The sequence below is a fragment of the Zonotrichia albicollis genome, chromosome 6 (genome assembly GCF_047830755.1).
Source record: "Zonotrichia albicollis isolate bZonAlb1 chromosome 6, bZonAlb1.hap1, whole genome shotgun sequence".
In the NCBI taxonomy this organism is placed as follows: Eukaryota; Metazoa; Chordata; class Aves; order Passeriformes; family Passerellidae; genus Zonotrichia; species Zonotrichia albicollis.
In genome coordinates, this window is record NC_133824.1 from 42,629,099 (window position 1) to 42,655,463 (window position 26,365).

The 26,365-nt window shown below is 38.9% G+C and overlaps 1 protein-coding gene across 11 annotated transcripts in view; it reads left to right on the forward strand.

Moving 5' to 3' along the window:
• Positions 1-26,365, forward strand: part of PLEKHA7 (pleckstrin homology domain containing A7) — a 151,570-nt gene that overhangs the window by 34,932 nt on the left and 90,273 nt on the right. For 2 of the 11 annotated variants that reach the window (XM_026793107.2, XM_026793111.2), the window contains exon 1: positions 15,386-15,954. The exons of the other annotated variants lie outside the window; for them this stretch is intronic. In XM_026793107.2, coding sequence (XP_026648908.2) covers positions 15,884-15,954 — 71 coding nt within the window. In that variant the 5' untranslated portion in view covers positions 15,386-15,883. Of the gene's footprint in view, positions 1-15,385; positions 15,955-26,365 lie in introns of those variants that run through there. 11 annotated transcript variants of the gene reach the window in all.

Genomic DNA, 26,365 nt, shown 5'->3' on the forward strand with positions numbered 1-26,365 from the left:
AGGCTCTCATGTCACAATATGGCCATGAATATTTCATTATATTTTTGAAGTGCCTTGCTGAAACTGGTAGAAGTGGTGGTTTCTAATTGCATCTAGGTAGCTCTTTCACATAACTCAATTGCCATCATGTTTCTCAAGCTAAACTAATGTTACATAAAGGAACAAAAAGCTGTAAATTCATATAGGACTGCTATTGTGATGTTGTTTTTATATAGTAATGCACACAGATGTACATACCAGCAACCGAATCTTGATTTTAGGCTGTGATTTTAAAACCTAGTAACTGTCCCTTCAGATGGAGAACTTGGCTTTTTGCTCTGCTTCATCTATTCTGCTTCTTGCTGCTGATAATGAGGCAATCCTCCTCTGAAGCTCCAGCTGCTCCCAGGCTTTGCTGCTCATTTGAAAAATCCTGTTAAGCAGAGGAAATGTGATAAAACCCTGCTGCTGTTTTGGCCAAAATAGCTGTACTGTAAAGGTGTATGGAGAAGAAAATGGGCGGTTTCTGGAGGAATGATAATTCTCTTAGAAACCATAAATGTTTGGAAAATGGGGTGTAATGACAACTGCTTTTTCTCTGATGTGGTACTTGTTTGCTGCTCAGTGTGTGTAGTGCTTAAAAACAAGGATGCTGCTGGTTTGTTTTAATCTTCTTATGGTAAACCCTCAAATTAAGATACGGCCAGTCTTTTCAATCAGTGTAATCTGAGTCAGATTTGAGAAAATTAGTGCTAACCACCCTTCTTACCATAGTGCAGATAAAACTGCCAAACAGGAAAAGAGATAGGGAAAGCTTCACTACAGCCAGAAAGCCTTTGCTGCTGCTTTTGGGTGCTACAGCAATGTTTGCTCTGTCCAGGATTGCCAAGCCAAAACATCTATCCTGTATTTCATGGGTTAAAAACATGTTTTATTTGTGACTTTCCTATCCTCTGTTCTATCTATACCAGACTCGCAATTTTTGCATTTTCCTATTCCTTACGGATTCTTTCAGTGTTTGTTAACACTTAGAAGTAGGGTGAGTGGCAGTTTATCTTCATTTTGATGGAGTCTCCAGATTGCTTCCTTTGAGCAGTTGGAGAGTAATCAGAGAGAGTGCAAACCTGCAACTTGGTAAGGTTTTTAGGTATATTTTAGCAGAAGTAGTCAGTAACATGAAGATGAAATAGAGACACATTTCTGGTCTTTAAACTGTGTAGGCATTCTAAGAAATGAGTGAGGGCTTAGTGCGCTTTTAAAGGCTTTAGACAGATATGAAACTTGTAACTGAGCAGGAGATTGGGGACATCACTCATTCTTACTGGTCAGTCTTTTCTCCTCCAGGAGCTTACTGTCCCCTTGGATCAGCTAAACAAAACTGTTTATATTGTCTGTCCATCAGCTGCTGTCTGAGGGATCTGGGTTCCTTTATACTCTACTGTATGGTTTGAAAAAGTCAGATTATATTATTTTGATAGAACTTGGTTGAAAAACAACTTGTGGTGACTGATCTGAGGGGAGCATTGGCTGACCTTTTCAAGTGGGAAATAGTGAGATTTTGGAAGTTGGAGCCTCAGCAAACACATGCTTGCAGCACAGTCTGAAATGAGTGATTTGCGCTGGTAATAGCTTTTAAACAAAATCTTTCCAAGCATGGTGATGATCTTTTTGATCTCAAACCTATTCTTAATCAACACAGACTTAATTGTTGTAATTTGTTCATAAGCTGAAATCTATGCAGATTTTGAACTCAGTGAATTTCATGCCTCATAAAAGCATACAGCTGCCTGTAAATCTTAGTGATTTGTACACTGGGGAGGGTCAGTAAGACAAAGTGCCGGATTTTCAGAATCCTTCTGGCAATGGGATCTTGCAAGTCATGGTCTTGTCCTTTTTGTAGTGCAGAAACAGTAAAAGCAAACAGAACTGCATGGAAGGTCATTCTTCAGAAGAACTTCATAGATCTTGGTTGAAGCATTAACTTAGTGATTCACACAGATGTGCAGACTCTGCAGTTGTCGTAGACTTGCCAAAGTAGAATATACAAATGAGACAAAATCCAGTGGAATGTATGGGGAAGCTGCATAAAACTATCCCTTGTCAAAATACTCTGTAGGATAGTACCTTATCTTTCTTCATAAATTGCAGGTGTGAAGTAGAATGATACTCCTGTGGAATTCTGGGGACTGAATCTAAAGACTGTAAAAATGGCATTGTGAAGAGGCAGAAAAAGGTAGTGAACACAATTTCTGGAGCAGCTGGGGTCTCTCTTTTGTGTGAGTGGGAATGTGCATTGTCGTTTAGCACTTCATCAGAATGGTTTATGCTGCCATCATGAGGAAATTTTATTACAAGTAGCTGTTCCTGCAGTGTGGTACTTGTTCTTCATATAAAAATTCCCAGTTAAGATTATTGAAGCACCTTTGAAATGTTTTTCAGCATGCTTACAGAATTAATAGCATACTTTAGGTAATTAAATTGGTTTAAAAATATTTAGAAATCTTTTGAGCTTGAGCATTTGGAAATAAGATGACGTTTAAAAGTGAATCTGGAGAGGCCTGGTGTTTCTATGCTTTTGGTAATTAATTTTTAAAAAAGAAATCTAGTGAAGCCTGCAGTGTACTTCTCACATTTTGAATTAAAACCCAGAGAACATCTTCTGTAGTCTTCTAGATCATTATTATGCTGTTTTTAGCCTGCAATGCGGAAGGAAGAGTCTTCTATAGTAACACATTGCTTATAATGTGAGGTTTGTGGTGTGTCTTTAGGCTGAACAAACACTTGAAAGCTTCTATAGTAGAATTGCAGTGCTTTTCTCTGTCTTAAATGGCAAAACTAATCTGTTGGAGCACAAGGAACCTGGGAATGGCTTTGACATTTTGGGATGTTAGATGGGAATAAATCAGAATTTGAAGTATCTTAAGTCTAGAGGGTAGTAGTTTCACAGTCTCTGGTATTCCAGCTCTAATTTCTTTATAGTACCAAACATGTCATGCTTGAGGGGATATGTTTTCCTGGTTTAGAGAAATCCATTGAGGAGATTTTTTTTTTTTTGTAGAGCCATTATGATTTTAATTAGAGCTTCTTACAGAATTATATTTTCTATGCCAAAAGCTTAGACCTAATGAAAACTGTTCAGACACCTTCACAGAGCTTCAGAGTGTTGCTCTGTGCAGAAAAGCTGTTTAGCATATTGAAGCATCTTGTGTCTATTCTGTTTTAGATGATGTCCCAGAGCTGGAAGACAGGTACACAAATTATCAGGCATCTTATGTGCAATCCTGTTCTCTTCTCTTCAAAGGCCACCAGTAACACAGATCCCTTAGTTCAATTTCCCATCTGTTAACTTAATATAGTGATCCTTTGGAAGTACAAAAATTCTCTTTTTATGCTTAATACTTCCTTTTTCATCATTAAGACTAATCTGTCCCGCCTTCTATCCCTGTTTTTTGAGTGAGAAAACTTAAAGGTGTGCTAAAGTAACCATGAAGTAAGGTTATGATCTTTAGCTTTTTTAGTCTAAATGATGTGGGAAAAGAGGTGGTCTTGTTTTATGGGGTATCATTTAAAAAAAAAATATTATATTCATCAGCTATTCTCTTTTAGAATTTAAAATTAGCAAGTAAAAAGTTCTGTACTTCTTGGTAATGAGACAGTTTTGATTTTCGAGGGGTGGTGAAAATATGAAGCAGTTTTTTCCCCGAAGCCAAAATAAAACCAAAAACAGGCTAAGAAGTAATAGTTCCACTAGGAATGGCCAGAATATCCTAGTCTTCTATGAAAAAAAAAAATCTGGCTTGCAGATGCCTGGATATGACCACAAGTTTTTCTACTACAAACAGTTGTGAAATTCAGAAGGTGTTAGGGACAAGGGATGCAACAGGAGTCTTGGAAAATGGAGGAGAAAAAGTGAGTCATCAACGTGGTGAAGTGGTGTTAGGGAAGACTGGAGGAATCTGAGGAGTGGTTGGATAGTAACCAAAATAATTGGATAGAACAGTCTAATCAACTCAGCTGCTAAGCAATGCTTTTTAAACACCCCTACAAGCAAAAACCCCCTTTCAGCCAGGGGTTGTATTGATTTTACTGGTGGCTCAGTGTGGAAAAGGCATTTTTGGCTGGTCCTGAGGAGGATGGGAGGGACGCTGGGTTTCAGCAATTCCGTGTAGCACTGCAGGAAGCAGTGCACTGCATTAATCCCTTTCTGCCCCGTGTAGTCTGTGGGAATGAACAATGTGGGAACTGGTGCCAGGCTAAGTGAGTAATTACTGCTACATTTGTATAAAGCTGAAGAGTGAAAGTTTGTCAGCTCAGCTGAGAGGCAACAGCTTCTTCCTGATGTTGCTTTTTTTCTGGTCTAATGCACCCCTAGGAAAAGCTGTCTGGGACCTGTTTGCTGCTGCACCATTATGTAAATATTATTTCAAAGCAAAAGTAACCTACTGTCTAAGTGGCTGTCTAATATTATGGTTCCAGATTAAAATGTTCTGCAGGGAGAAGAGATCAATGTTATCTTTTTCAAATTTTGTGAGCACCTGCAATTACATGTAAATTAATTGAAAACAAATGTTGAGTTTGGATAGATTGTCACTTACTTGCTAGATCTCACCTCTTGGTATATTCTAATGGAGGTACTTGTATAACATTTACTCCTAGAACCACTTCTTTGCATGTATTTTCATATCTCATTTATAAGGTAAGTAAGGAGTAATTGGATTATTTCCAAACTTTTGAAGTTTTTGATCCTGTGGTGTTGAGGAAAATATAAGCTGAGGTAAAGGTTTAATTTCTCACACATATATTTGGTGAACAGAGAAGGAAACAAGGCTTGCAGTTCCACAGATTTTTATTTTATTTTATCGTATTTTTAGAATTCTGTCCCTTAGTAAAACGAGTATGGCAGTTTTGCCTTTTACTGTTTGTGTTGCATTAAGCAATGAGAGCAAAGTCACAGCAACTGGGTGATAAATGATACCCTCCCCCCAGCCCCTTCTGCTCCCAAATGCAGGAAGAATTTCTGTCATGCATTTGTAACTGATGGTGTTTTGACAAAGGTGTCTCTGTGTATTTGCAGCAAAACAAAACTCATATATAATATAAATGCTTTGATGTAAGTAGCATTGGGTTGCCTAATATTTAATTTCAAATTAACAACTTTTTTAGAGAAATTAAGGCAAGCACGTCTTTTGCAACTAGATTTATTAGGGAGAGCTTTAAGGCAGATCTAATTGAAGCAATGTGACCTACTTATATTAGCATAATATACTAGGTAATTGTTTTAACACAGTGTATTGTTAAGACAAAATTTAGTTACCAAGAGCACTAACAGTGAGTTTTCTGATTGGTTTGCATGGAAGTTGGTAACAGGAAAGTTTTAAACTTACTGAAGCCCTTAGACCAGAAGAAATTTTGTATTTTGAAGGCAATTTTAAAATAAAACATAATGATTCCTGATAATTTAGTTGCTCTGAAGTAGTAGTCATGGAACGTGTCAATGCTCCTCTAATAAATTTCATATCTCACCAAAGTGCAGAGATTTTTAATTCATGCATCTGAGGAGAAATTTACAGGTTTAATCCCCCCATCCGTAAAGTGCTCCAATTTTACAAGAATTTTCATTAAAATCATGCATGCCGTAACTGTTGTGCTTTGCTTCAAGTAATTAATCAGAGTAGGGATATTTTCCTGAAAGAATATATTTGGCTTTACAGAACATCTATATTAACTTTTTCTAGATGGAAACCCAGGTGATGGTTGTGTGTCCACCTAACTCTGCAAAGCTGCTGTGATCTCCACCACAGAAGTTGTGTGGCCAGGGACAAATAGTGACAGCAAATTAAAATGATGCATCATTTAAACACCTGTTTTCTGGGGTTAGGAATTACCTGGGATATAATATCATAATTGTGGTTTCTTGATAGGTCTTGATGTAAATTTATTGCCTTTATCTCAAAACACGTGAGAGAATGATGGCACTGAGTGAATGTGGTTGTGGTAGGGCCACATGTAAGTCACATCAGTTAGATAAATCAAGTTAATTCTGGTTTGTTTCTCTTAAGCCAGTCTGAAGCCCATATGGGGACCAGTTTTGGTCCTTTTCCCTGTGAGGCTGACCTGTTTGAGGAAATGATGGCAGTGTGGGCGGCGTTCTGCTCCAGTCTTCCCTCCCCTTTCCTTCTTCCCCTGGGCAGAACGAGAGCAGTGGAGGCATTAATGAATTTTTTCCCAGCTAATAGGGAGAGCACAAGCATGGTCCTTTTCCATGTCTGTGCTTCACTTTTGAGTGCTTATGAATGCTTCAGGCTGAATGATGAGAACTCTTGAAGGCTGACTGGAGCTGACGGGTCTGCAAACAGTGTTATGAAAAGGTAAAAAGGTTCTGTCTTAGGTATGGAGCAGTGCTCAGTCCTTGCCAAAAGAAAAGGAAAAAAAAGCTTATAATGTTGCATTTGAAACTGTATTTTTTCCTGTGTGCTAAATGCCTGAGGTAATATGAGGATTTTGTACTGATGGCTTGCTAACCCTGTTGAGTTTTCCATCCTGGAACCCTAAGTGTGCGCTGTTTACTTAATGACGTGTTTTGCACAGTTTTCTTTGTGATTAGAATACCTGTCTGAAAGTTGAGTGCTGTTATCTTCAATCATTAGGGCAGTGAATGTCAGATATTGCTGCCTTTCTCTCAGTAGTTACATTCCAGATTTTTTCAAAATCCTGGTTGCTTCTTGGTCTCTCTAGACTTAGCCTTCAAACTGATGATTAATTCTTACCAAAGAAAATAAGTATTTGAATGGTTTCCAAAGCATTGAAACAGATTTTATTAGGAGGGAGAGAGAATGGAAGTATTTCTAATATCTTCTGAAGTAACGAAGTTGCTGTAGCAACCCAGAGCTTAGTTGCAAATCAAATCATGCCTTACCTTGGCTTTTTCTTACAATGCTGAGTCATAGGTTTCATTGTCCAAGTTTGAGTCTGTACCCTTCACTTTGTTATCCTTGTTGTTCTTTGGGGGAGGAAAAGAGAAAATCCCTTCTCTTTTGACAAAGCACCTGATATTAGGTGGTCAGATGTTGTAAACATGAGTAATTTCATAGGCTTCAGGAGATTAATTGAAATGTAATTAGTGATTTTTGTATGTGTGTGAGTCAGTGTACATTGTAAGGGATGCCCTGTTTGTCTGCTCTGTTTTGTATAGAGATGCATCTCCTGCCCTTGAAAGCACATGGGCTACCTTGTGTGTTGCCATTCCTGGTGCTTTTAGATATTTCTCTTTTTTTTGTTTTTTGCAAATATTTTATATAAAACTTCTTTTGGAATTCTCTGCAGTCTGTTCAGTTCTTAACAGTGTGACTGTGGGTCAGATGTGCATTGTATAATGTCATGGTTAAGTTTAATTTCTTCCACTTCAAGATTGGGTATAATATGGCAATAATAAGCATGTAGCAGATTCCTGTCTAAGGGATGTAAAGAATTCTTAAGAATTTTGTTTCTGAGATCAATGTAGATTAATATAGAAGAAAATGCCAAAAGTAATTCAAGTTTGCACACCAGCACAGAATGAAGAGTTTCAGTGGTTCACTGCTTATAAATACTTGTATGAATTATTTACATTTCAGAGAATAGATTTAATAATACTTTAGTTTTAATAATACTTTAGTTTTTAGTCCTGAATTGTAATTTAGTGGCACGTGAATTGACCTAGAAAATAAAAATTTTGCTATGCAAATTAAATTTATTAAGTGCAAATACAAGTATAATAAAATGCCATCTGTCTAATTAAGCCAATTAAGTATTTCTTCAGGGAGGCAGGGAAGACATAAAATTCATTAAAACTATGTATGCAATAGTTTTAATCAATTTCTGTCTTGTAACAAAAGAAAACTCACCCTTTTTAGTAGTCCAGGGGTGCCTATGGGGACGAATAAATAAAATCCTGTAGATGTAATCCAAGAATGGATGGACCTGTTGTTTCTTTTTTTTAATGCACAGATTCTAATACATGAAGTTGATAACTATAAAAAAAATAAATGAACTGATTCAAGTAGGGAGTTTTCACAACACTACTGTGTAGTTTTAGGAATGAATTTGATATTTTCCTGAGTGTGAACTTTTATTTGTTTCATCCTTATGACCTTCAACTGGTTTTAATACACTGGTGTTGATGCTAAAAATATTTTATCAAGAATATTTCAGATTGCTTGTGACAGTGGTAATAACTGAATGCAAGCCAGCTCTGGTTTAGAAGCCTTAATTAGGAAAGCTTATTTAGGAAGTGGTTTCATTTATCACCCTGACCCCAGGAGTTTGTACACCCAACAGTTTGTTTTTACCTTTGTTCTTTGGAGGCACATTGAGTTACACAAAATGCCAGCTTAGAAGTGAGGTGACAGAGCTACACTTGCCCCTGCTTGTAACACTTTTCTGTCACCTGACAGGTGATTTGCACCATTTGCAAGGCGTTGTGGTTGCGGCTCATTTGCTAGTTTGAATTTCGAATTGGTTATTATTACAGATAAGAATTTATCATCTCCCTAAAATATGTCTTGATTAAAAAGCACACTCACTGTGTGGTGGTGCTCTTGTGCAGAGGACTTTGAGTTATCCTGAACCTCAGTAATAGACTCTTGTCTGGATTTGTTATCCTACAAGAAGTGTATTATTTACTCTGGGGCTTTATCAAGGGCCAGCAAGCTGAGTGACATTAAATAGGCATCTGCTTAGTTTGTATTAATAAACTCTGTCTGTGAAGAGAAAAATTTGTGTGAGCTACATTCTGGTAGCTCGCACAGGTTAATATTTGTGTCATGATAGAAAGTAAATGCTTGCTTTCTAAATTCACAGTAATTTAAAAAATTGCTTATAATAGCAGCATTTTGACTTCTACATTTGAGGTGTCTATTCCAATTAAGTCACTTCAGTCCAATTTACTTGCATGCATGCTCAGAAATTGTGCAATACTAGATTTCCTGTTCGTTTTCAGCAAAAGGTAGTTCCTTTAAAGTTTATTTGGCTGTCTCAGGGTTTTGGTGTGTGGTATTTGGTATTTTTTTCCCTTTTTTGTTTTTTTTTTTTTCTTTTTCAAATCATTTAAGTAAGTTTTCTGTTCAATATTTTCATATCACTTGACAGGAAGTATTTGTCTCCATCCTGTATAACTCATTTTTAAGTAGGATAAAGTAGCTTAATCCCATTTCTGGATCTGCGTATTTTTTTTTTATCTCTGTATATAGTAATGTAATGTCTACATAAATGCTATTTTTCTGGTTTTTATAAAAGTCACTTCAGATTTAAGAATATGTAGCTATTTCATACAGTGAGAGACTGTAATTTGATTATCTTTGGCTGAAATGTGTAATACCTGCTGATTCTACACCGCACGTGATTTATACTCTTGTATTTACACATGCAGTGAGCAGAAAATAGAACTGTCACTCTGAAATGGCCTCTGTAGAAGGTACAGCCCCTAAAAAACCTTTGCTCTGTGGAGTGAACCTCCTGTTTTCCTGGAAGAGTTGTCTCCCTTGCTGGTAATGCCTGTGTGCCCAGGTGCTGTTTGCTCTGTTTCCTGGGTGAAGGTCATGGGGATGGTAAAGAGTGAATGTGGTGGTTGAGGTAACATTTCCTTCTTGTGTTAAAGGTGAAATCATCCCCTAAGTTCACCTAGGTTAGAATTCAAGAATTCAATCCTGAAACAGTGCAGGTTTCATGTGCACAGGTGCAGAATAACTGGTGTCTGTGTGCCTCAAACTGTCCCTGGTGATCAGGAGAATCCTGGAAGTTAGTTTCCAGTTGCAGGTTAATTGGGACTAATTGTTTCAGCAGGAATTGGAGCTGGAGAGGAGGGCAAGGCTCTAAGCAGGGTCCCTCACCCTTCTTGTCTCGGTCATGGCCAATGGCTTTGTGTCTGTGTTGTTTCATGACTTGCAGGAGGTTAATTTACAGCTCAGGTGTTCCTCCCTGCCCCAGAAGACACCCTGATGTTTTACTGCTGACAGGAATGTTTCTTGTTCCTCCTGCAGAATGTTCCAGGCTGGTTGAGGCAGCCGCAGGGCGGAATGGCCTGGCTGGGAGCACAGCCCTGGTTACACAGCAGCCTCCCTGTGCCTCTGGGTGGTGCAGCAGGAGGATTCACTGCTCCAGTTCAACAAGACAGGGTTATCTCTGCCAGGCACTGTGCCAGCCCTGCTCAGTTACTCATGAATCCATTGAGAACCTTTGGCCACAATGAAGAGTTGTTTAGCTTCTGCCTGAGCACTTGCTGAACAGCAAAGAAACACGCACTGGCTATCTGACATCTAGATGCAGATTGCAGTGCATTAATCTCAGTTCCATGAGATTAATGCATGGTTTTTACCATGTATGATATCACACAATATGTGTGAGAGCCATTGAGAATTTTGAGAATTCATGGCTGGCTGCTGAAACATCTGATGGTAAAAGTTACCTGAGCTGTGGAGTAAGTGAAGTCAGTGATGATGGCTGTGTTAATGTGCAAAGCCTGAAGAAGGGTGCAGTCTCTTGAGCAGCCAGAGGAGAGTGAAAGGAGTGGAGCCTTCAGCTACCTATAAATGTGGAGTGCCAACTTGCAGGAAGAGTGGGAAAGGAAAGAGAGGGCAGTGTGTCACCTCTGGTTTGGGCACAAAGGCTGGGATGGTGTGCTTTGAGTATTCATGGCAATGTGTGAACAGTGCTTGAACAGTGACTTTGACTTTTTGATGTGTTACTGGAATGTGCCAGGTCAGTGGAGGCTGTGCAGGCTGTCCTGTAACTCCTGGTACCTTTTGGGTAATGCTGGTTAGGTGACCTTGCAAGTCAGGCTGATAGTGTTGGACTCTGAACATCTTTACAGCCTTTCTAGTAAAGCAGCTAAGAGCAGTTTTATGTTTCAGCTAAAAACAAATCTTGTTTAGATAAGACTTTAATAACTCCTTCCTTCCTTTTCCAGATTGGGGGAAAAAAAAAGCCATTACAAATATGACTTCTTAATCCAATAAGAATGTCTGGAAGAACTAAGGTAGCAAGTAGACATGTAAGTCTAGTAACTCCACTATGAGTTCTCAGATATTTAGATTAAATTCTAGACTCTTTTTTTCAGATATAGGAATTACTGGTCTCTACAGCTTCCTCAAAGGAGACTGTAGCCAGGTGGGGATTGGTCTCTTCTCCCAGTGATAGAACAAGAGAGAATGGCCTCAAGCTGCCCTGGAGGAGGTTCAGGTGGGACTTCAGGGAGAATTTTTTCACTGAAAGCGTTGTCAGGCATTGAAACAGTGCCCAGGGAAGTGAGTACTCTGAAATCCCTGGGGGTATTTAAGAAACAACTGGATGTGGCACTGAGTGTCGTGGTTTAGTTGACAAGGTGGTGTTTGGTCACAGCTTGGGCTTGCTGACCCTGGAGGCCTTCTCCAACCTGAATGGTTCTGAGATTCTTATCTTATATTATATTCTTATTCTTATATTATCTTAAGGTCTCCAACTGTAATGGTTGTGTGACCTTAAGATAAAGCTTCTGGATGCAGAAATGTGTCTGTACCTAAAATATAACCTACTGCTGTCTTCCCATAGCTTTTACTTCCCTATTCCTTGAAGGACAAATCCTTAATGGAAATATATTCCTTAAATTTCAGGTACTTTATACTTCAAGGCCTGTACTATTTCTGCTTTATGGAGTTCCATCAGTCTTGTCAGCCCGTGTGATTGCAGGGAGGCGTGAGTTAGCATTTCACTTTGCAAAGGATGTCTTCATCTCTTCCTTTCCTCTCTTCACTGTGAGGGCAGGGAGTCTGGCACAGGGTGCCCAGAGAAGTTGTGATTTCCCCATCCCTGGAAGTGCTCGAGAACAGGCTGGATGGGGCTGTGGGAAACCTGATCTAGTAGTGGAAGGTGTCCCTGTCCATGGCCGGAGGTTGATCTTTAAGGTCCCTTCCAATCTGAGACATTCTACGTGAAGTCTCATTTTCCGGCAGTTTGCATTTGCAGTTGAGCCCCGTGTTAGCCAGTGAAAGGCTGGGTAGGTCAGATGAAAAAGTACTGGGGAAATTAAAAAAAAAAAGAAAGAAAGAAAAGGAGATCAATTTTTTCCTTGGTATCCTCATGTGAGATTTGAACTGTACTGGTTATTAACACTTATTATCAAAAGAAATGGTATTTAGTGAACCCACTAGTCTGTCTCAGGGAAGAGTAAGAGAGACATCCATCAGCAGTGAGGATAGACGGCTTTCTCACATGTTTTAGTTTTGTCCAAAGTACTCATGTTGTTTTTAAGTCTCTTTCCTTCCAGCCCCCACTTCTGGGTTGTTTGCATTTTGGGAATTTTGTTTGTTTGTTTTTCCCTATATAAATATCCAGTTAGTCTTTAACTCTAGGTGAATTTTGAATTTCTAGTGATGGTGTCCTTCTTCATTTACAAATTTGCCATTATTCTTTAGTACTGTTGAATATTTCTTTATTTTTGTGTTTTGTATAGAAAAAAGAGACTTTCTATTATATCATCTAAGTACTGCTCATTATATTGAATATCTTTGTAGTATTTTCTTTGTGAATACTGGTATTTTCCAACTGCATCTAATTTTATTTTACATGTTTTTGTTCTAATTCACTGTCTATTTTATTAGACACTAATACAGCAGGCAGCAAAAATATCAAATATAACACTTTAGATGGGAGTAAATTACTGATTTATGGTATTGATGTTACAATAACTTTTGTGTGACACTTAATTCTATTTTTATGAATACTGAACATTTTATGTGATTGTATATCAAAATGCCTATAATTGTCTACAGAATGCTCTCAGTTCCAGACTTGATGGAATTGATTGTTAGTTATGAGATTAGTTGCTATTTCTTCTTCAGCCTGACTTGGCTTTAAACAAATTTTCCATTAGTTTACCAAGGATGCTACTTGTTTGAAATAGCTGAAAATGAATTTGTTCTTTTCCAGCCTTTCAGCCTGTTATTGCTTTCTGAACTGCAGCTAGATCTCAGTTAAGTATTTCATACCTGTTCCAGCAGCAGCATTAAATGCTCTTACAGGTCACTTCCTTCAGTACTGAGGTCACTGTGAATTCTGGAGCACACAAGTATTTCTGTTTCAAACTTATTTCTTGGTTTAATTTTGTTCCAGCAGAGTAATAAGTGTTACATGTCACGCTGTGCCAAACAATACTAAGGTGGTTATTTTTAAGTGAGCTTGTTGGCTCAGAGACGCACAAGTAAATTTCCAAAAGATGTGACTGCAGTTGGAATGAAACCCACTTGTCTCTTTCAGCGGAGGGGGTGTTTGGCAGGTTAGGTCTGGGTCCCAAAAGTAGTTGTGTTCTGCAATCCAGCCTGCTTGTGGAACTAATTAATTAAAAGGAACACTTGTTAAATGCTGGGTTTCATTATGGGGAGGCTTTCTCTTTGGTCCTGACCAGATTTTCTCTTTCCCTTTTCTCTGTCTTAAGCCACACTTTCCCTTTCTGTTTCCAAATGACTGAAGTGGTATGATGCCTACCAATGAAGGGCTCTTCTTCTGTAAAGATCATCCTAAATACAGTTTTTGTCAGCCTATTGTCATCTCACTTAGCTCTGTCTCTAAATGCTGTGGAATGCTGTCCACCCATTTAAGAACTGCACTTTCCACCATATTTTAAAATTTAAATGGCTTTTATATTTAAATTGAAATTTCAGAGCAATAATGCTTCTGTTGTGTTAGAGCTAGGAGCAGGAGACAAAAAAAAGCTCTAGTCTGAATATTCCCACACATCCTTTCCCTCAAATGCTACAGCTGTTTTATCCCTTCATAAATCTTTAATCAGAGGATTTCAAGACTTAATTGCAAAAAAAAAAAAAATAACCTCACATCATTCCTTTGCTGTCAGGCAGCATTTTCCTTATTATGTGGATAAGCTAGGCATTAAGGGACCGGTTTTTGCAAAATGTCATGGCAAGCCACTGGCAACCTCTAAGGCTCCTAATTTATAAGCCTGTAATCTGCTGACTTGACACTGACATTCTTTTTCAGCTGGCAAATCCAATGGAAACATCCTAAATCCTGGTTGGGACTAGGGGGAGTCATTCTGAGATGGGAATTACTGCATAAACGTGCTAATGCTGCCATTATCAGTGTTGCGAAGACACCACATAGAAGATGAGTAAATACACAGAATAAAAGTGCAAGTGTTCCAGGGCTGTGCACACAACGGAACTCCTCAGGGCCAGCCCCAGCAGGACAGAGCAACCACTGGCACCACCCTCAGCAGCTGTGGCCCTGGGGATGGAAGTTCCCAGTATTTATCCCAACATCCCTGATTGGGACTTGGACAGCTTTAGTAGAGTTTTCTCTTCCTCTCACATGCACACAACTTTTTTTTGGTGTTCCCCAAGTAGTTTCTGAGGGTTGTGAGTTTTTGGACTGAGTGCTCCATACTAAAAGTGAGAGAGATGATGCCTTTTCAAGTCTTTCTGTAAAATTTCGGCTGATGCCACAACATTATTTGTGCTTGAATTGCCTTTTCAAGCTTGCTCTTTACAGCCAGGAGAGAGGTAAAAATTTATGCAAAATGATGTACCCAGAAGCTTCTTTGTTTTTCCAGACATCAGTTGGGCAAATAAAAAAACCCAAAACGTTTTTGGGCAGACTGTGCTCTCTTTGTGTTCCTGGCACTTTTATAAGATTTAAGGAATTGGAGCCCTATGCAGTGACTTAATGTCTTTTAAATCAGACTTTAAAAGGTACCTAGGATAGTGACAAAGTTTTGTACCATTTTTCTTATGATGGAAATGTTGATTATAAACTTGGGATAAGCCGGGTGAAACTGATAATTCTTTTTCCAAAACTGAGGCAAAATAATATAAAAGTAAATAGTATGTCATCGGATAGAGGTATTAAACCCATCATTTTAATGTTTTCCAGTGCAGCTAGCATAGGTAATGAAATAATTTTAAAATCTCTTTTATTTGAAATTTTGCTTAAATTAAGGAAATCCATGTGTGAGGGCACTGTACACCTTCCTTAAGAGTAGTGTAGGTAGATAATCATTTAAGTCTATTTGACGTTAGTCATGCCACTGGGCAATGCCGTGACTACTCACGTCTTCCTTTTTCTCTCTTGAGGAAGGCATGCCCAAATAACCTTAATGTAACTTTCCATTGTACTGTATATCAAAAGAAACGCTGCTTTTGATATTTCTTTGATTTAAGCAGTAGTAAAATACTGCAGGGAGGCATGCACATAATTTTATATCTCTATTCAGCAGCTTAAATAAGTGTGGTTTAAGATTCCATCTCCCTGCTTTTCCCATAGTTGGGGGTGTAGCATTGGAGGGGAGGCAGGGGAAGCTCGGTGTGATTTTTTTTTTTTTTTTTTTTTGGGGCTGCCGTGGCTTGCAGTGCAGTCTGCTTGCCTATAACACAACAGTGTGCAGTGTCACGTTTGGATGGCGTCGTTGTCCCCAAGCCCAAGGTCGCGGGTCGGTGCGCTGGAAGGCGATTCCTGCGGGGCTTCTGAGGATGCTCCACCCGCAGCGCGGCTCCGGCTGCCCGCGGCACCGGGGATTTGCGGCATTGGCAATGGGCTGTGCTGGCTGCTGGCTGCCTGCCCGAGCGGGGCTGCGCTCCTTCAGGCAGCGGGTCCCGGCTGGAAGGCCCCGCGCTGGCCCTTGCCTCGCTCCGGCAGCCAGCTGCGTGTTTATCCTTCGGTAGTATGTGATGTCATGAGGGTGTGGGCTTTGAGGAATTTCACTACTGAGGAAGCAGTTTGAAATGCAGGCAGAAGCCTCGAGACCTTCGAGTGTGCGCTGGGTTTCTTTTTAGGTAGCTCTGGACGGAGGTACAGATGGATACGTACGAACGTATTTTTATAATGTAAGGAATTAACATATGGAATGTAGAAGAGGTTTAAGTGGATACACTACCTGAAGGCAATGTCGAGCCAGTCTGGATTTTCAAACTCCCTTCCTCTGCCAGGATATCCATTCTACCAGGTGTCATGCAGGTACATAATGTTTTAAGTTTTACCTCTGATGCAGTTGCATATAGAGCTGTAGCGTGATGAGTGTGTTAACTGATTTTTTTTTTCCCATTTCTTTGTTCTCAGAAAAAAATTATGAAATTGGAGAGTTAAGCTGAAAACCATAAATACTATTTTAGAATGCTATGTGGCTGACCTTATAGTTAAGTTCACTTTTGTTTAAAGCAAATGTTTTTATTTCTAAACATGCTAAATATTTTCAGAGTTTTTCTAACTGGAAAAATGAAGTTGTAACCTTGGAGATTTTTTAAAGTGAGTTACGTATTAAGATATGTCTATCATTTATTGGGAGCCAGATATCTATGGTGTTGTGAAATATAGATTTCTAAAACATTAATGATTTTAAGTCTTTTCATGTGTAATTACATAAGGTAAATAAACAGAAGTACTTTCTGATGTTTTCCTTTTAAGACAATTCACACAAAATGTGCACATGTGAAAAGGTTATAAATACCAGTGTTGTGGTAAAGCTGAATTGTAAAAGCTTCTTATTCTATCTTTTTGACTCAACAGTCCTGTTTTATTAATAATCCTCCCTTCTGAAGGTGCTGTATAACAGTTTCCTAGTGAATGGGCTGGATCCTAACCATGAAATTACTCTTCCTGCTGTGAAAGACTGTAATATTGCATAATAATTGGAGGGAATGTGTTACAGTACTTCTGTGGCTGAAAGAGCTCAGGTTTCTGGCACACCTTAATACAGGAATGTAATCTCTCTTTATTGTGTCTAAATCTGAAGTCCTTGCAACAATAACAGAGGGAGGGTAAAATGGGAGTTAGGACAGGAGTTTTGTGCTATTACTCATCTTTCAGTAAGACATATGAAGAGGTGGATAAGAGAATAAGTCAATTATTAACATACTCTGATCTAGAGAATGAATGTGGCAATCTCCATAAACTGCAGCATAGACAGTGGTTAGTTTGGTATGGCTGCAGTGATGGTCACTTGTGAGTAGAAACAAGAATTCTGCATAGAGTCAATTTCCACACTTTTTAATGCGTTTATTGAAATAAATTCACATGTTTGTACCTCTGTAACACTACTGGGGCTGTCTGCTCAAGGGTACCAGATTTAGCCCTTGAGAGGTCAATTTACAGTGACTGCTCATAGTTGGCTGTCCTTTGGCCTGACTTGAGTGGATGCTGAAGGCTAGTAACATTTCTCTTTTTTGTCTGGACATTTTTTTTTTGTGATAAAAAGCATGAATAAGCTGGAAGTTAGACAAGAGAAATTCAGTAAATGGCAGCTGATGTGAAAACCTTGTCTTCCTACCCATGTGTTAGGTGCTTAGTCAAAGTCACAGCTTTTTACTTCTGCTCCTTAAAATCAGAATGTCCGGAGCCATAACCAACTCCCAAGTTTCCACAGTGACCTTCTGGACAAGAATGAAGGTCTCAGGAGCGGATTCCAAGTCCTCTGTTGTGAAAAGAGAGAGATTAAACTTCCTGAACTTTTGGATCTGTGTTGCTTATCTGCATTTTGGTTTTAATTCTCTCTTTCTCTTTTTTACATGGGTTTAAATAGTTATTCAGCATTTCAATGAAGTCTGTGTTTAATACTTGTCAGATAAGATAATTAGTTTCTGTTATATGCAACTGAGCTTATTAAGATCCTGGTTTATGTATGTAAAATTGGGTGGACTTACTTCCTTTAATGACTAAGTCATTCTGACTTTGCAGCTCTGTTTCAGTAGCTAAGAAGAGAAATTCTTTACATTGTCTGAAACCACTGATAACTGTGGAATATGAAATTAGTACTCCTGCAGTCTTTTTAGACCTCATCCTCAGTGCAGAATTTTTCTTTCAGAATGGAAACATACATCAATTTTTGCTTGTTATTTTGTTTGTAGTTTTGGGCAGTAATGTACCTTACAGAGACAGGGCTGAATTAGTCTCCACTCCAGTTGTCATATTCTGGTGAGTGAGCTTTTCCCAGTAAAACAAATAGGCAGTGGGACTACTGTTTATCATAATTGGTTTGTGATCATGATTGGTTTGTGATCTCTAGTGGAAAGGTTAGTGTACATTATGCTAGACTTTGACTGTGCTATATTGATGTTGTGCTAGGCTTGACTGTGCTGTATTGACAGAGGCATTCAGTGCACTGTGGCTGCAGCTGAGATGGCATAAAAGTCCTGAAGAGAGTTCTGGAAAAGCTCTCTCTTCAGGAAGCTTTTGCCATTGTTTTGTAGACAAAACTAATTTTCAGAGTTGTTATTGGGATTGGTTAGTGTTCAGAACGGATCGTGCTTTCTGTTACCCATAAAGAAGAATATCTTTGGAATATTATTTTTGTAGAAATGTGGATGGAGTGTTGCTGGTGGCTGGTTCTGGAGGAATGCACAGTCAGTGTTTGTGGTTTTCTAAGATTGCTCAGGGCATTGTTTGTCTTGGAGATGACCAAGATGCTGTCTCCAAAACTGGGTCACTCAGGGTAGCGTGGTGTCCTGGCTGGCTGTGGGTTATGGCATTGCATAAGTCAGGAGTTCAGCTTGGGGACTGTATTTTTTGTGCTTTTTATTGCAATTTATTTTTGGTATCAATATAATGCAGAATTGGTGTTTCTTGCTTTTCCGTATTTGAACAAAATTTAGAGATTAATATAATCTAGTGATGAAAAATACCTCATTTTTTCTTTTATAAGGGTACAATAAAAAAGATCTGATCTAGATATTAGTTACAGAAAAGGTTCTATGTGATTGAAAAACATTTGAAGTAATTTATCATTTTTGTTCTGTTACTGATTTGGTATTTGATAGAGAAATTCAAAGAAAATGTGGCCATCTATAATTTGTCTGCTTCAAGATAGGTAGCAGCAAATGTAGAATTTGTTGTTAAAATTTAAATGGTAGCCCAAGTAAGCCTGCAAGTAAACCTGTCATTACTCTGGCTAGTATGGCATCAGCCACAGAGCTTGCATTTTTTCACCTCCTTCATCATGTAATGTTGGGTTTTCTTTGTATATCATATGGTGTAGAAGGAAGTCTGTTCAAACGCCTTTCAAAATAGTCTTACCATGTTTGATTTTCATAAACTTAATCAGGAGAGATTAAGAACAAAGGCTGCACTCATGTCTTTCTCCCAGTTACCCTGGTATGGCAAGAGCTGTTCATTGTAAGAACATGTGCTATCTCTCATTGCTTTAGGCTGCCAGACAAGAAGAGTGGAGTCTTGTGAGGATTTCTTTGGCAAAGAGAAGACATCTGGTATATCCTAGACGTGTTTCATGGGGGAAGCCAGAGCTTTGAGCTCCACTGGAGTATCAGCAGATTGTAGCCATTTTAGAAAACAGTTGTTGGTTTTGTTTGCCTCACAGATACACGTTCAGATGCAATTTTGAATAGAAGTTACATCTCCTTCCTTCTTCACGTGGAGATGTGAGCTAATACAAAACCCAGCTGTGTCTCACCTATGGAGCAATTGCTGGTGGTTTTGTGATGTAGTTGGAGTTTTGCTGGTGGACTGTGATACCCCTCATAAGGAGATTCCCCTTTGTCCTAACCAAACTCAGAACCTTCTGCATGCCTGTGTAACACTGGAATTCCTGCTTCCAGCAGGATGTTCAAAATTTGCTGTTGTACCTCTTCTGTCTGCTAATAAAGAAAAGGGGGAAAACACTATCCAGCTGTTGATAGTGGAAACTTGTAGTGTTGTGAATTCAAGATGAGTCAATTGCACCTGTGCAGTTGATTCTGAATGCAGTTAATGCAAATTCCATCCAGTCATAGCAGTAGCCTAAGTTACTATAACTGAAACTAAGTGAATGTGCAGGGAAAGAGAAGAGACTTTGCAGCATTAAGCCACTGCTTTTCTTTTAAAGAGGGAGCCACTGCCCACTTCAAATGTTACCTTTTGTTAGAATCCATTTCTTAAATTTAAAAAAAAGAAAGCTGCTGTATTTTAGACAGAGGAATGAATCTTGATTGCTTGCATGTTGTGCAGTGTTAGAAGACAGTGAATACTTGTAAAGAAACAAATTTACTCAGTTTTCTTTGTAGCATAATTTGATACGTTTACCTAAATTAAAATCTCTTGAGAGCCCAGGCAAATAGTAATCAAGAATAACAAAAATTATATTACAACATTTGTTTGTGTTAAGGCAAGTCCTGGAGACCTGGGTAGCTGTTTAATATTGCTGTTGTGAATATTCAGCAGCAGGCATGTGTATGACAGGGATTTACAGTTGCATTTTTCTTGGAATAACTAAATCAGTTGAGCAAAACTTCCTGTATTTTATGTTCTTTGCTAGTTCAGAGCTGTTGCCTTTCCTCTGTTGGGAGGAGAAAGGAGAGGGCAGAGTTTTTGACTAAATGGACAAAATATATGCAAGAACATGGTGTGCTAAATTCACGCTGGCCTTAGAAGCTGCTTCCCCATAGAATTTGGTTCTTACATATGGCTACAACAAAATGTAGCTTTCATGTTACAAGAGGGAGATTGATCTCTGGTTTTTAGAAAGATAATTCCTTCTTCAGGGCTTGGGAAGAACTGCTAAAGAAAGCTGGTGCTGTAGGAATATATTAAGTTCAGATTTAGGTAAGAGAGGGAATGATTAAAATCTGAAGAGGACAGTTTTATGTATTTTATCCTATGTAATATTTAAAATGTGGGCAGGCTATTTTTATATTAAAATGATTTAAACATGATATATATATATATAATTGCTTTATAGGCAAATTAAATGATTGCTTTTAAGCAAAAGACCTTTTTTTTTTGTAAGGGGCCTCATGATTAGAAAGTCAGCAGTTATTTGGGCTTGACAGAACAAACAACGCATAAAAAAGCTTCCCATCATAAAAAGCAACTCGTTAAGCAAGATTGGACTTGAAAAAAAGAGTTCAGTTTGCTGGGAATCAATCTTAAGCACAAGGTGCTCTTTGAGAAGACAAAATGATAGGAAAACTGTTAAAGGTGAGGCAGGCTGCAAGGTCATCTCTAACTTCTGTCCAGAAGTCAGAAGCATGAGGTGGTGAAGATGTTGGTTAAGATGTGTTTAACATACGTGGTGAGGATGTGATTAAGCCGCTGTTGCGGCTGCTCGTGGTGCTGCACAGCTTCCCTCCATTCTTCCTTGGAAAGCTGGAGCTGGTAGGAATGCATCTCTTACAGAATGCCCTGATATGGCAAACCTCTTTGCTCCTCCTGGCCTCTTCCCTCTTGCTTTCCTGCTGGTCCCCCTTTTTTCCTCGCTCTCCTTTTATCCGTGTTTTCCTTCTCTCCCCTATTTTGTCCCATCTTAATTGGAAATGCAAAGCCCCCCGTGAGCAGGAGCTGGACCCAGTCCTGCCCCTGGCTCCCTGGGGCCTGCAGGACCAGCTGTGGAGCTATGCGTGCTGCTGCTGTCCCAGTTGAAACTCTTGGCAGGGCTGCAGTGCTTGTTCCACCTCTGTTGATCTCCACCGGGCATTGCCCTCATTAGGCATCTCTGTCACCTGGGGCTCCTCAGGTCCCTCTGTGCACATTCCCAGTGTGGCTCGGGTTACACTTGCTGGGAAGGGTGCAATCAGATGAACGGGTGCCTGATTGCAACGCTTCATTGTAAATCATTCTACCGGGAAAGAGGAAACTGAGGAAAAATGTGAGCATTATGATAATGGTGTCTATTAAGTGTCCTTAAAAGGAGGCAAAAAGAATAAACTGCATGTGGTGCAAAGCAGTAGCTCTGATGTGGACTGCTTGCTTTTCTAATTAATTCTGACTGGAAGTTTGAATATTTTGTCTTGTTTACTTTGTGCTTTCAGGTATTTCAGGCTCTTATTCACAGAAATGTAATTGCAGTTCTTCTAATGGCATTGATATTTGGGTGGCAGAACCAGTTAAAGCAAGTTCTGCATGGCTTTTTTCTTAACTGCTGTTTTCTAACACATTATTCATTATGAAGAAAGGAAAAAGTCTAGTTCAACTAGAGATTCAGATGTAAAATGTTTTATACTTGCATTATTCTGAGGACTTCAGCATGAAGTGGCAGTTTGTTCCTTTATTTTTGGAACATTATGTATTATTTCTGTTGATTTAGGGGAATTTGACTGTGTGTTCTGAAACAAGATTTTGTCTGTGTTGGTATAAATGTAGGCTGACTTGGTTTTGTGAATGATGATGGTTCTGAATTCTCTTTGGCTCTTTCTGTTGCCACTTCTGCCTCAACAGACTAATCTACTTGCATCATTAAGTTAATGAATTATCAAGGCTATTAGTTTAGAAGTATGCTTCCCAAAATTTCTGCTCTGATTGATTCTCTTGGAGCTGAAGGTGTCTTGATGGCTGTTGATTGCTTTTTTAAAATCCTTACAGGGATGTGTGTGGAGGTTTTCTGAGATTTACCTGGAGTGTTGAGAGAGTCCAGGTTAAGCAGTAAAACTTGGGTCACAAAATCACCCTGTAACACTCTGAGTTTATGCTCTTAATAGAATGGTTTTGAAATTAAATATGGAAACTAAGTTTGAGTCTTAGAAATTGAGCCTATAGAGAAATACTGTTCTTTCCAGTATACATGAAGGAAATTTTGGCTTGTGTGAAATCCTGCAGTTTAAATAATGGTCCTAGAAGTGGTCCTGGTTTGTAAAGCATTTCATTGATAATCTGAGAAATGTAAACTAGGAATTTGTTACAATTTGGATTGGAGGAAGAAAATTGGAGTACTGGCAGAAAATTTGTGAAGCATAAATTTGCAAGTTTCTTCTTTATGCAAATTCAAAACTTATTAAATCATAAATGAGAGCATTGCAAAAGCTTAAAAGTTGTTTTTAAAACAATTAACTATAGGAAAATTAAAACTAATGCTGTGATTTATGTTGATATTTGAATAAGTGTCTGCTAATATTTGAGTTATAACAAATTGTTAAATATAGATTGTATCTATTCAAATCAGATGTGGGTTATATTTAGTCTCACTTTTCATGCTGTTATTTTGGCAGGTGTGTGATTTATGACATTGCTAATCCAGTTTCATGAGTCCTGCAATTCATTTGAAGGACATCTTCCTGCAGAAAAGGAGAATAAATTTGAGCACTTAGTAAATGGATGCTTATGTATTCCATTTTTAGACCTTTAGCAGAAAACCAGACTACTTTTTTCTCACATGCTGAGTGAGGAGAGCCATCTTAAATAATACTCTTACTTAAGCAGACTGTTGGTCCTGTTGACGTGGAAATACCTCTGTGCTGCTGAGATGACTGCAATGCAGATAATGCTGATGGTGCTCGCCTTTTCAAAATTTACATCAGGTTTTCAGCTCCTGCAAGAGGTTTCACTCACTCATGGCTTTGGGTGAGGAATAATCATCTGCTGAAACAGACAATTACAGCGGGGAGAGGGCTGTAATGGCTGAGATTATGAGCTCATGTGCGGACGGTGCCAGGGCACTATGCTGGTGTGTCTGTCTGGGCTGTGACCTGCCCCAGTGAAAAATCAGATCCCATTGAGCTCTTCCTCAGAAACTGAGCCCTGTGTCATTTTCAGACATGTTATTCTCTTTCCTTGGAAACTCTTGGGTGTTGTGCCCTCAAACTTTGCTTGCTGTGGCATTGCTGGCTCTGCTCCCTGTGGCTCCTGCCTTCTCCTGCAGTGGGACAGCATCTCTGCTCTGTTCTTGCACTTTTCACATTTCAGCTCTGCCTGCACCTTGCTGCCCCTCTCCCTAAAGTGTTGCAGACCTGCCCATTTTCCCTTTGGCTTTGTAGAGCCTCCTGTGAGAGGCCTTGTCTCTCTGCAGGGCTGCTGCAATGTTCTTGTAGCTCTGTAGCCCTTCCCCTCCTCCTCCCTGTTCCTACATAAATAATCCACATTTTACCTGCTGCTTTAACTACATCATCCATTTGAAAAATCCGTTTCTTGGCTCTCCTGTTAAACTGCATCAAGTTCAAGCTTGTCTTTCTTGCTTTAAGACATGTCATTAGCTCTGTCCCCACTCTGGTTTTTTACAGGTTACTCCCTCTGCTTAAGCCTATTCAGAAGTGGATGTAATAAAAATTACTTGCTTTATGCTTGTGTGCTGTTTACCAGGTAAGGTTTCTGGATTTGAAATACATCCTGGTTTGTAGAATTCATAACTGTCAGTTATTACTGTTCTGAAAAATGTAATTGTCTGGTCTTTCCCAGCTTCTTTTGGCTTTTACTGTTTTCCATTCCCTCTTCCTGTCCCCTTTCGGGTAAAAGCTAGAGTATTGCCCTTCATTTTCCTACAGCTGCTCTGTCCTTTCCATTGCTCTTAAAAAAACAAAAAAGATTGCCTGAAGGTAAAAAGGGAAGTAAAAGAAAAACTTAGAGCATTACCCTTAATTGTGGAGTCTTTTAATTGTGCCTTTGTCTTCTCTTGGAGAGGGTGAGTTTTGAAGTGATTTAATAGGTCCAGAAATACTGTTCACAAGAGTTTCTCTGCTGTGACTTGTTCCCAGTAATGATAAGTCAGCATGTGTGTATTGATTGGAAATATGTATTTGTATTGTAAATCAACTGGATTTTATTTAGAATGATTTTCATGTGTGTCCACCAGCTATTTCTGGTGTTTTAACTCCAGCTTTTTTGAGCTGTTCTGTATCCCTGAAGAACAGTAGGAAGTGTTGGTAGAGCTTTTGGATGGGGAAAGATGCAGTAAATTTTTCATTCTGATTTTGGCTTTTCATGTGGAAACCTTCAAGGCAGGTTTGTTTTCTCCCTGCACTGTACTACCATAGATGGATAAAATGCAGAATGTGGCCTGTGTCAACTTGTTATACTAAAATCTCAGTTCACAATTCAGAATTAAAGAAAAGCAGCATGGATCTATTAATGCCTACTACGAGTCTTTCATGTTCCCTGGCAGAAGTGTTTTTCTTTTATGGATTTATTGCTGCTGTCTGCTGGGCTTACTTTATTTCCATGTGCTGAAAACATTAGGCAAATGTGCAGTGGATTTGGTAATGTAAACTTTTCTATTGCTTTGCATCATGGGTCTTGATTTCACTCCATTGTACTTGCTCTCTGTATTCTTTTCTGCCCACTCTCACCCTGCTGGGTCATCATGTGCTGCATTTCAGATGCTAAAAGCTCCTGAAGATAAGCCCCTTATTTTAAAGTACAAGCTGTTCTGTAAACCTCAATTGCTTAAATGTCATAATTTTGCATGTTTTAAAACCTAATTTTTCCCAACAATCAAGGCATTGAATATTTGTAATTTGAAAGTCTGCATAGTCTACTTACTGCAGTGATTTGAAAGAAACTTCCTGTATACTTTATCAGTATTAATGTATATTAAAACAGTATTCTAAAATGTTCTCTACTCTTTCTGGTTTCAGTTTAAACTTGAGTAAAGTGTGGTTTGTAAAAGTCCACAAACATACTCCCACTATCTTTGTTTTTTGTATTATGAGTGAATTTTTGGAAGTTGAAAGTATTACAGATAGAGAGTCACTGGCAGGATTTGTTCTTTTCTACTTGAGTAGAGGATGTGTCAGGAGTTTGATTGCAATAGGAGTTTGGGCTGAAGTTCTTTGAAACAATGCTGGTGCCTAATTAGTTCTGTTAAGCAGTTGTGTCCCAATACATGAATCTATTCTCTGCTGTTATTTTTAAACTCTTGCATATTCCTTGGTTGCTTTTCCAGTTGTGAATATCCTCATGCTGCACATTTGTCTTGACAATTTATTCAGTTTCTCCTTGCATCACATATAACATAGTAAACCCTGCTTGAGTGCCAGCCAGAACTTTCTTGGTAGAGTGATCATTGTTAATCTGCTGATCACGGTAAAGTGCACTGATTTGGAAGTGGAGATGTGTAAGTGTTGGGACATGTGTCTTGGATCAAAGCTGTGCATTGTGTTTACTTCGCAGAGCTCTGATGAAACACTGGCAGCCCTGACTGGAGCCCAGCCGGAGGCACCTTGTGTTGTGCAAGGTTTAGAAGTGTAGTTCAGATGGTTGAATTGGTTCTTTCAAAGAAAGAAACCCTTTTTGGACAGTGGAAAGAAAAACTGCTGTAGACCAGGACTGATAAACTCAAATGGCATGAATTGTCCTGTGAGAATCTGTAGGAACTGGTTGGAATGTAAGAGTTGCTTTGACTAGGCTTCTATGCTGTCGTAAACTTCCTTATCACTGACAATATTTATTTACCTTTAAAGCCTGAAAGTGAGAGCCATGCCAGCCACCATGATACTCAGTACTAAGGCCATCTTTTTGAGCTCAAAACGTCATTGGTTTCCAAATAGCATCTCTGGCTTTCTTTCAGCTGCTGTTTATTCTGGATTCAAAGTTGTCATGGTAGGGCTTGGGTTATGATGTGCTCATTTGCACATGTTGTTGTGTTCTATGGGGTGTTCTTCACACAGAAACTGAGGAAGTTTTCTTTGGTGATTGCCAGAAAGCAGAAATAGGAGATACCCATAGGACAGAGGTGACT